General features: G+C 31.6%; 1 protein-coding gene across 1 annotated transcript; it reads left to right on the top strand.

Moving 5' to 3' along the window:
- Positions 1-4,130: 4,130 nt before the first annotated feature.
- On the top strand, positions 4,131-9,007 carry LOC145009888 (Riboflavin synthase-like superfamily protein). Its single transcript, XM_078968513.1, has 13 exons — positions 4,131-4,926; positions 5,015-5,174; positions 5,893-5,941; positions 6,037-6,150; positions 6,236-6,658; positions 6,738-7,121; positions 7,202-7,413; positions 7,490-7,660; positions 7,741-7,900; positions 8,011-8,205; positions 8,294-8,422; positions 8,503-8,581; positions 8,685-9,007. The coding sequence occupies exons 1-13, from the start codon at positions 4,344-4,346 to the stop codon at positions 8,792-8,794; spliced, it is 2,769 nt and encodes a 922-aa protein (XP_078824639.1). The 5' UTR covers positions 4,131-4,343; the 3' UTR covers positions 8,795-9,007.
- The last annotated feature ends 2,398 nt before the right edge of the window (positions 9,008-11,405 follow it).

Genomic DNA, 11,405 nt, shown 5'->3' with positions numbered 1-11,405 from the left:
GATTATACTCTACAACTTTCGTTTAGACTCCGTCGGCTAATTTTGACTTCATTTTAATATTATATTTTTAACGGGTTAGGATAGGAAAAGTTCGTTAAAAATTCATAACTTTTTCATTCGATGTCCATTTTCGTCTATCTTTTTACCGTTGTACAACTATTGATAAGACCTTCGATTCTTGTTTAGGTTGTGTCGGCTAAAAATCACTCGATCTTTATTTCGAATTATTAGTTGTCTACTACTATATCGAAACTTAAAAAAATCATAACTTCTTCATATGAAGTCAGATGTGGACATTCTTTTTGTGAAAATTATCAGTTTAATGAATACTAAAACTTTCATTTAGATCGTATAGGCTAAAAGTAGTTTGTCAAAAACTCATTTTTTACGTCATACAACGCCAGACCGGTTCTGTCGCGAAACTTCAAATAATCATAACTTCTTCGTTATACCTCGGATTTCGATGAGGTTTTCACTTAAATTTTTTTAACGGGATTTTCTAGAAATTTCGATAATAAAATTTTACATACTTCAAATTTTATATTTTCGTTAAATTTCAATATTATATTGTAATCTCATAAGACTTTCAATATTTTCTGAGTGGGTCTAAACATAGTTTTACTTTACTTCTAGTAAAAACTATCTGTTAGAACTCAATGCTCAAAATCATATAATATTTAATAATATTATTCAGTACAAAAACACGATTTCAAAACGTGTATGTTACATCTAGCATCCTAATGTTGAAATACCATGTAAAGCTGCAAGCTTTACGTCCATGCATGGCATCTAGGGCCAAGTTTGTGAAAATAAAGCTCTACAAAGTGTTTAAAGCATGGAAGTTGGCCAAGGTTGGATAAAGCTCAACTCTTTAGGCCTAAAGGGCCTAATAATGTCCAGATCTAAAGTCTTAGCTTCAATGTAAGCTCAAAACCACTAATGACTCAAGGAAATACTATAGATGGCCATAAACTCCCCAATGGAGAGATCTAACAAACAAGTTATCAAGGTAATGACTTTTTACCTCAAATTTAGTGCTACAACAGAATAGATGTCGGATCCAAGGTCTCCTTCTTGTTTCAAATACTTGACTCTTCAAGTTCCATCAAAGAATGCACCAAAACACACACTCTTAGCCTCAATCTCTCTCACGGTGGGTTATAGCTCGATTAAGGTTTGTCTCAGGGTGATAAGGTGATGAGGGAGGCGGAATAATGGGCTTAAGGTCCTTTAAATAGGGTGCAAACCCTGAAAATTAGGGTTTTCACATTCAGCTCCTACTCGTCGAGTTGGGGTTCTCTAACTCGTCGAGTTGATTCTAAAATTCACGCAACCATCTCAATCTCTACTCGACGAGTTGTGACCTCCAACTCGTCGAGTTTCCCTGTTAAAATGAATAAAAACGATTTAAATTCATACCTGGAAGTCGGAATGTTACACTTAAGACACTAAAAAATATAAGAAGGAACTAGAATTCCAAGTGCATTAATCTTGATGGTGGATACTGAGAAAATCATATTCTTTGATTTTTCTATCTTCATCAATACCCCAAAACCAAGTGGGTTCAAAGGCTTCAAAGGTTCTCATTTTAAATTACTCTTTGGTTGTTTTTAATATCATTCTAACATCTATAAATATATCATTGATGGTTTGATTTTGTTATAAATTAAAAATAAACATGTTATTTTATAAGACTTTCGTTGCCGTTTTAATGAAAAACACATTTATATTTTATATCAAAACCCATCATTTTTTTTTGCCTAGATTGGTATAATATTAACACTTTTGACCCAAATTCCAAAATTTTATTATGATATCATCCTAAATTTAGTTTTTTCATCGTCTTATTTATAAAAAATCGAATATATTTTTTTGTTATATAAAATCATACTTATAGAAAAAACATACCTTTCACATGAAAACCTTCAATTTTTTATATAATTTTACATAAATATTTTTATATGTAAAATACCAATATACAAATCTTTTTTAAAAATATTTTTGTATTCAAAATACCTATTTGTAAAAATATTTTTTTTTATTTTAAATGCCTATTTATAAATATATATATATATATATATATATATATATATATATATATATATATATATATATAAAATATTTTTTTATAAAATATGTTTTTGAATACATTATTTTTTTTATAAAAACGTTTTTGTATACATTTATGTATTTTTATTCACACAAAATGTTTTAATGTACTTAATAAATACATATTTGATTAAAGTTTTCTAAAATATATATGTGATTAATAACGTATTTTACATAAATATATTTAATATATTTTTACATAACCATATGTTTATAAATAGGTATTTAATATAAAATAGTATTCTTGTAAATAAGCATTTTGCATAAAAAAAATGTTAAAATGAAGGTTTTTATATAAGTATTTTGCATACAAAAAGGTTTCATTAAATAGATAAAAAAGGTTTTTTTATGTGAAAAATATGTTTTTTATTTGTATAAGTATGATTTTATACAACAATCAAAACTTATCCGAATTTTAAAAGAAATAAATATAAAAAATGAAATTAATGATTAAATCGTAACAAAATTTTGAAATGTAAATCAAAAGTGTAATTTTTGACCAGAATTGTTACGATTTAATCCGTTTTTTATATTTATTTTTTTACATTTTTTGACTTAGATTTTATATATATATATATATATATATATATATATATATATATATATATATATATATATATATATATATATATATATATATATATATATATAAGTCAAGTGTAATTTTTGAAAATATGATAATCTGTTGACCTAATAAAATGGTCAAAATGAATGATTGTTGGTTTTTGTAACTAACCAAATAAATAAATATATTTAAAGATTAAATTCGACCGAAATATAAATTTTTTTATGATCGTTGGAAAAGTATTACGGTTTACATCGAAACTTTACAATCGTCCATCATTGATTCACATATCAGAAGATTAACTGGTTAATCAAACTGAAAGTTAATTGCCAGCTCCAATTTTTTATTAAATAATAAATACCATTGTTATATAGCATCATTCTTTTCCACTGAATTCAACTATAATTGTCATCAATGACCTTTTAAAAGTAAATTTTATAATTGCAAGTAATTGTACTTTTGATGACTAATTTGTGTATGTTATTAAGTGTTATATGAGAGGTTTTCTTTTAAGAAGATGATCAAAATTTACCGAAAAAAAGGTGTGAATTCAATGGAAAAGGAAACCTACAACATGTAATTACCACATAAAGTTGTATATGTTTATCTACGACATAAATAAAAAAGAATATATTGCTCACTTCCATTATATAGCTGACTTTCTTTTGCTGAATGAAACTTTTTAATGATCATAATCCAAGTTTAGATCTTTTTATTAACTTGTTTGATAAATTATTAGAAGTATATTTCTAAATAAATGAATAATATACAAGGTTATTATCGTTTTGAATTGTTTCTAGAAAAATAGAAGGAATCAAAGAGCACCAACCAATCCCTATATATAAATTAGAATTATGAATGAAATATTTGAAGAAGTCGTAAACTGGAAGGAGGGATGAGTGGGAGACACGACTCCAGCTTATGGAAAACTAAAAAAATAACAAACAATTAATGTTAGTTACCAAATTAATATTTTCTAATTAATCTGGTACGTAAGATAGCATGCACCTATTTATTACACCATTTACACCCTATCTTAATCTTAATCTTCATCTGTTTGATTAATTAGTAATCGTGAGAGTTGTTTCAATACTAACAGCGAAATGATAATAAAATATAAGGGGTTAGTTAATAAAAACAAATGCATCAAATTACCCAAAAGTTATTCAAAGTATATTATTAATGCGTACAACACTCTAAATTATACCAATAAAAATATTTAATTATTATTGTAATAATATAAAATTTGTAAGCTTATTCAGTCTAATCAGTCATCACTATATTATGAAACAACATTTAGGATAACAAAAGAAGATTGACCATAACAAGAGAATTGGGTAATTTTGTTAAAATGGGGGTGAGAAGAGATAATAAGTGATAGTAGGGGGGTGTTTCTGTAAAATATGGGAATAGAAATGGAAGGGGTGGTTGTATGTATAGTTTATATTGGCAAGGTAGGAGATGGAAAAGATGGGGGGTTAAAGAAACAAGACTCAACTACTCTCTACACAGAAGCGTTGAATTCGTGTGCACCCATCGGTTGAGAGGTGTTTGTTTTACAAATCCTTTTTTTCCAATCAACCTCATCGTTTGATTTTCTACCGGTGGATGCAAATTTACGCCTAAACACGTATGTTTGTCTATGGAGTTGCACCAAATTTGAAGCAGAATGATGGGGTCTGATTCTCCGGCGAGTAGCCGCTCCGATGGAAGATCAAATTACAGCCGTATGTTGGACTACCCAGTTGATGATTCCAATGACGTTTACGGAATTGGAGGAGCAATGCTCCCTATTTTCCTCAGTGATCTACAACGCAACAACGATCAGGATTTAGTGGAAGTCACGTTGGAGCTAGAAGATGATTCGATTATCTTGTGCAGTGTCACTCCCACCGCCACCGCCAACAGCAATTCCCATCCCTTTCCTGTTTCTTCACAATCACAATCGCCGCCGCCCGCCACCTCCAGGCTTCGTCGGAAATTTTCGTGGTTGACGTCGTCGTCTTCACGAGCTTCTTCATCGGATGCTAGTGTGGATCGTGCCATCCCATCCAGGGATGCTAGGAAAATGAAAGCGAAATTGATTCGCACCAAATCTAGCGCTCAACGAGCTTTAGGAGGTCTCAGGTTTATTAGCAAAACCACAAATGCCTCCGACGTCAGCGACCTGTGGAAAAACGTCGAGTCAAGGTTCGCATGTCTCGCTAAACATGACGGACTCCTAGCTAGAGAAGATTTCGCCGAATGTATAGGTGACCATCCAAATTTATCATTTCCCGGTATAATCAAATCAATTCGTCCCGTTCTTCCTTTTCACTTTTAGTGTGTGATTTTTTGCAGGAATGGCGGACTCAAAGGAGTTTGCGTTGGGAGTATTCGATGCATTGGCAAGAAGAAGACAGCAGAAACTGGGGAAAATTACGAAAGCAGAGCTTTACGAGTTTTGGTTACAGATTTCAGACCAGAGCTTCGATGCTCGTCTGCAGATCTTCTTTGACATGTATGCTTCTCTCTTCTCTCTTCTCTCTATCTCTCTTTCTTTCCATTGATATTACCTGAAATCCTGAACTTTTGTCCCTTATTCTTAAAATTCTGCACCCAAAACGTTCAAGTTGCAAAACTCCGGTTACGAGCGGGAAACCCGGACAACAGAATTCATAGTCAGTCGGTTGCTGACATATTAACACTCTTAAGGCTCTTTGAGCTGGCAAAATTACTACTTAGCCCTTAAGTTTCTTCCACCAAATTTCGAATTTTTATGACGTTTTCTTTCATCTTCCATTACGTTTGTCTCAAATTTATTACTTAACATACTCCTTAGTCCTTCCCATGTGACCATGGTGCAATATTCGCAACAAAAGATTACAACCAATAGACGCAGAAAAAAGGGGCATGATTAATTTAATCCCGATATCTTAAAAATGAGTTCTTGGTGAAGGGTACCGTTGTAATTTCACATTATGCCAACATAATCTCAGTTGTATATAATAACAAAGTTGACTCGATATAATGTTGAGCTGTGGCCATCAAAAAGAATTCAATAATATTCTTTTCAATATTAACAAATTAAACTTTTATGACGTTTTGATTCCAGGGTTACCATTTGGATTGTAAGAAAACACTACAAATTGTTTTATACGTTAAATTAAACGTTGGTTTATGATATTTTCTTTATTGTTAAACAAATTTTAATGATTATTTTCTTCTTATAAATACAGGGCTGACAGCAACGAAGATGGAAGGATCACAAGGGATGAGATACAGGAGGTGTATAATTGATAGATTAAATTCTAATAAATTTTCACTATTAAAGGACTTTGAGATTCATTTATTAAATTGGGTAATTTTACATTTGTATGCAGCTCCTAGTGCTTAGTGCTGCTGCAAACAGATTATCAAAGTTGAAAGAACAAGCAGAGGAATACGCTTCTTTAATTATGGAAGAATTAGACCCTGAAAATCTTGGTTATATAGAGGTAAATCAGCTGAAAACCTTTCATTACAACAAAACTATATTATATTATATTAAGAAACAGTACTGAAGTGGAAATTTTGCTTCAGTTATGGCAATTGGAAACGCTTCTACTACAAAGGGAAGCATACATGAACTACAGTAGACCATTGAGCATAGCTAGTGGAGGTTGGAGTCAAAACTTGAATTCGTTAAAGCCAAAAAGCATCATCCATCGGGTAACTCATTTTGTTAGGTGGGTCATGATAGAGAACTGGCAAAGAACTTGGATCTTGATGCTCTGGTTCTTAACAATGGCGTGTCTCTTTATATGGAAATTTAAACAATATAAAAACAAAGCAGCGTTTCAAGTAATGGGATATTGTTTGACTACTGCAAAAGGCGCTGCCGAGACCCTGAAACTCAATATGGCTCTCATCCTTCTACCCGTTTGTCGAAACATGCTAACATTCCTCAGATCTACACGCGCCAGATTCTTCATCCCCTTCGATGACAATATCAACTTTCACAAGGTGATCGATTGATGATTTCATAAAACCCTAAAATCCTACACCGTGAAAAATTGATGTCTGATTTAATTACATGATGCAGATGATTGCGTTTGCGATCGCGATTGGAATCGTCGTTCATGTCGGGAACCATATGATCTGTGATTTCCCTCGTTTGGTGAACTCTTCGCCGGAAAAATTCGCACTTATAGCTTCGGATTTCCATAATGAACAACCCACATACATGGATTTGATGGTTGGAGTTGAAGGTGTGACGGGAATTACAATGCTGATACTCATGGCCTTCGCCTTCACACTTGCTTCAAAATATTTCAGGAAGAATTTAGTAAAACTGCCTTCACCATTGAACCGATTGACAGGGTTTAATGCTTTTTGGTTTTCACATCATCTTTTTGGTTTGGTGTATATATTGCTTTTGATTCATGGATCCTTCTTGTTCTTGGTTCACAAATGGACTCAGAAAACGGTAATCAAGATTATTATTATTATTATTATTTTCGTTTCTTGTAAATTAATGTCTACATATATATTGCAATGTCGCTGCAGACGTGGATGTACATTTCTGTCCCTCTGATTATATACTTGTTAGAGAGGAGTCTGAGGACAGGAAGGTCAGAACACTACTCTGCTAAAATCATAAAGGTTTCAAATCTACCAGGAGATGTATTCACCATAATCATGGCCAAACCAAATGGATTCAAATACAGAAGTGGCCAGTATATATTCCTTCAATGCCCTTCAATCTCTCCATTTGAATGGTAAATTAATTTTTTTTTTTTTTTTTTGTTGATATATAAAAATCCTTCCTCTGGTTATATTTATTTAAAAATCCAGGCATCCATTTTCAATTACTTCGTCACCTGGAGATGATTACCTAAGTGTTCATATCCGGACTGTTGGTGACTGGACACAAGAACTCAAACAAGTTTTAAACAATGACAACGGTTCACCATGTACAATTGGCCGAGCAAAATTCAAGAAGTTAGGAGATGTCAACTCAAAAGGGTAAATTACTTTTATAAATAAAAATAAAAATAAAAAGTTGTTTTTATGCATTTTTAGAAACTAAAGTAAATAATGCACAGGTTACCGAGGCTATTGTTAGATGGACCTTATGGTGCACCAGCGCAGGACTACAGGAACTATGATGTGTTGCTTCTTGTGGGGCTAGGAATTGGAGCGACTCCATTCATAAGTATTCTTAGAGATCTGTTAAACAACAATCGAGCAGTTGAGGATCAAATGGTGAAAACTCAAAACTCAAAACTCAAAATCATGTACATTTATTTTTGAATTTTATGATAAAAAGTAAAAAGCGGGTTAATTTTTTATGGTTTAACTTTTGTGGTTGTTAGGATTCAAACACGGAGACAAGTATATCGGGGGATAGTCTTACGAGTCTTGCATCTTCAAGTATGGCATCATCAAGTGATAATAAAAAGAAATCAAAAAAGGCGAAAGTTGCAAATTTTTATTGGGTTACAAGAGAATCCGGATCATTTGAATGGTTCAAAGGAGTTATGGATGAAGTTGCTGAAATGGATCATAAAGTATACAAATATGTTCAAATCTTGATAATTATATTTAAAGATCAATTATCATTTGACGCTCTTACTAATTTCTATAATTATGTTACAGGGTCAAATTGAGATGCATAATTATCTTACAAGTGTTTACGAAGAAGGCGATGCAAGGTCAACTCTAATCACTATGGTTCAAGCACTTACCCATGCTAAACATGGGGTTGATATCCTATCTGGCACCCGAGTATGATATAATTCCAAAAATACCCTCCTTCAATATATATGTTACATTAATTAAATTAACTAGCGTAAGTTTTGTTGCAGGTAAGAACACATTTTGCAAGGCCGAATTGGAGAGAGGTGTTCAGTAAGGTTGCATCGAAACATCCGAATTCAACCGTAGGTAATTAATTTCAATAATACTCTAAAATCCTTTTTTTTTTTTTTTTTATAAATAATAATTTATGTTTGGGTTAAAGGTTTAAAAACGATGTTTGATTTATCAGGGGTGTTTTACTGTGGGATGCCGGTGTTGGCTAAGGAGTTGAAGAAACTGTCATATGAAATGAGCCAGAAGACATCGACACGATTTGCGTTTCACAAGGAGTATTTCTAAAATAAAAAAAAATATGTTATGGGTGCTTATATACATGTATACATATATACCTATTATAATGAATTATAAGTAACAACAGTATGTAAATGTGTACACTATATATACAAAAGCTAGTGTAGGACCACCTGTATAATCAAGAGAATATGGAGCCCCTCCAGTTAGTCGTAAAAGGATTTTAAACAACCATCATGAGTTTATTGTTTTTTATTTTAAGGGCTGCTCTAACGGACAATCTTTTTTAATTGTGTTTAAATATATATATGTTATTAATCATGAAAGTTACTTGCATGTTGTGTTTTATTTGGTTAATATGAATTGACGTTTTTTTTCTTTAATAAACTGAACATGGAGAAGGGCCAAGGGTGGGGTCCGTTGGTCCAATGTCAAATGTTTGCTAAGTTGCTATCTAAACTATATTGGTGTATAAACAATTGGCTTGAGTTAAAAGCAAAACAGGAAACATGTAGATGTCGGTTGGGTCCGTCGTATATACAAACAACATGCCATGGTGATTGGTGAGTAATAAAGCAAATCAAATTATCAATATCTTTTCTTCATTTAATGAGTTTTGTCCATTTTTTTCCTACTCCAAAATTGATAAATGATTTTCTTTATAGTATCTAAGAGTTACACCATTTTTGGTGAAATATAAAAATAATTGTGAAGCTTTTGCGTTCTTTTCTTTTATAAATTTACTGCTGTAAATTTTGCATATATAAATTATAAACATCAATAAACAATGTAATCTTGAAACTAGAGTAGGGGAGATGCATCAATTTTCAATTATTGTACCCCATTACAGTATGACAATCGAATGCCAAATTTTCCATCAATTCCCATGCTCACGGGATATATATATATATATATATATATATATATATATATATATATATATATATATATATATATATATATATATATATATATATATATATATATATATATATATATATATATATATACTTCATTTTAAACTATAAACCAGTACCATCCTATCCTTATTTTATAGAGGGGTACATGGCCAACAAATATAGGTGCATATTTAAAAGGAGTTAATGCCAACCTCTCATTTTGCTGTACTTCTTTTGTTCTCCTTGAGCATCTTATTCAAAACACTTTTTGTTGTTCTAAATACTGTTTGTAGATTATATTTGAAAATTTGAATAAACTAATCATTATAAATGAGTTTTTCTTAAAAAAAAATTATTTTTATTTTTTCAAATGATCGTTTTCTCCCGAATGTCCTAATTTTGAACTCTACTTCATATTTTGGAGTTTTTTTAAAGAAATATTTCTACATATATATTAAATGTTTATTTTGAAGTGTTTAATATCATAATTGTTCAATTAGATGTTTGATTTGAAACCATAAATAAAGATAACAGGATAAAATACAAAATTAAAAAGGAAAATTTTAATATGATAAAAAATAATTAATATTATTAGAAAACAACTCCCTCCATTACTCTAATAGCAACAAAAATATTCATATGAGATCTATTATTAATATTCTGACTTACAGAAAAACTCACATATATAATTATATATACTCTTAGTTTGTTAACTATATGATATGATTTTGAAATTTTGTTGTTATCTTCTTTTACTCTTTTCAGTTAGTTTATGATAGTTGTACTTCTTCTCTTCCTATTGTAATCTATATATATATATATATATATATATATATATATATATATATATATCATTTGAATACAATAAAAAAGAGATACACTTTTTCATCAATAGAGTCAATTTAAATGGTATCTGAACCTAAACAATTGATCCTATGACTTCTGAATCTTCATCTAATACCTTTACTACACCAATTTTAGCCATGACAACAAATTCTAGATCCTCTGATTCTCTTCACTTTCTAAACATTGACATTCGTCTTGACCGTACAAACTATTCCCTCTGGCGAGGTATTGTACATTCTGCTCTTGAGGCTTATGACCTCATTACCTACCTTAATCCAACCACCATCCCAGCAGAAACCATCATTGATCAACCTGCAATTGAGACGACTCAGGTGACCACCAAGATAAACCCTGCATATACAACATGGATTCGAAAGGATCGTTTGGTTCTGTTATGGATCCAATCAACTCTCACAACCCCCCTTCTAGGACTGGTTGCCCGAGCCACCACATCTAATGAAGCATGGAAGATACTCGAACGTATGTTTCATGCTCAGACTCGCTCTCATCAGATGCATTTACGACAACAACTTTAGTCTCTTTCAAAAGCTTCACTTTCTATTCTTGAATACTTTGAAAAGAAACGAGCCATTGCAGATAGTCTTCTTGAATGTCTTGTTGTCATCCCTGATTCTGACCTTGTCCACTACATTCTTTATGGTCTAGGATCTGCTTATGGTTCCTTCCGAGCTACACTCTCGATGCAAAACAAGGACATAACCTCTGATGACCTTTTAAATCTTCTTCTTCAAGAAGAACAAAGACTTGAGGAGGACTCTCACCACCAATTAGAGGTTGTTGCACCAGAAGCCCATTCTACTTCTCGCTTCAGCAATAATCATCGTTCTAATGATACCTCTTTGACACAAAGCACTGACCAATCACGTCCAAAGTGTCAAATCCGCAAACGCCTT

This window comes from Lactuca saligna, chromosome 8 (assembly GCF_052625555.1).
Source record: "Lactuca saligna cultivar CGN05327 chromosome 8, ASM5262555v1, whole genome shotgun sequence".
Taxonomy (NCBI): domain Eukaryota; kingdom Viridiplantae; phylum Streptophyta; class Magnoliopsida; order Asterales; family Asteraceae; genus Lactuca; species Lactuca saligna.
Note: the sequence above shows the minus strand (reverse complement) of the source record. Positions and strands in the feature narration are given on the sequence as shown.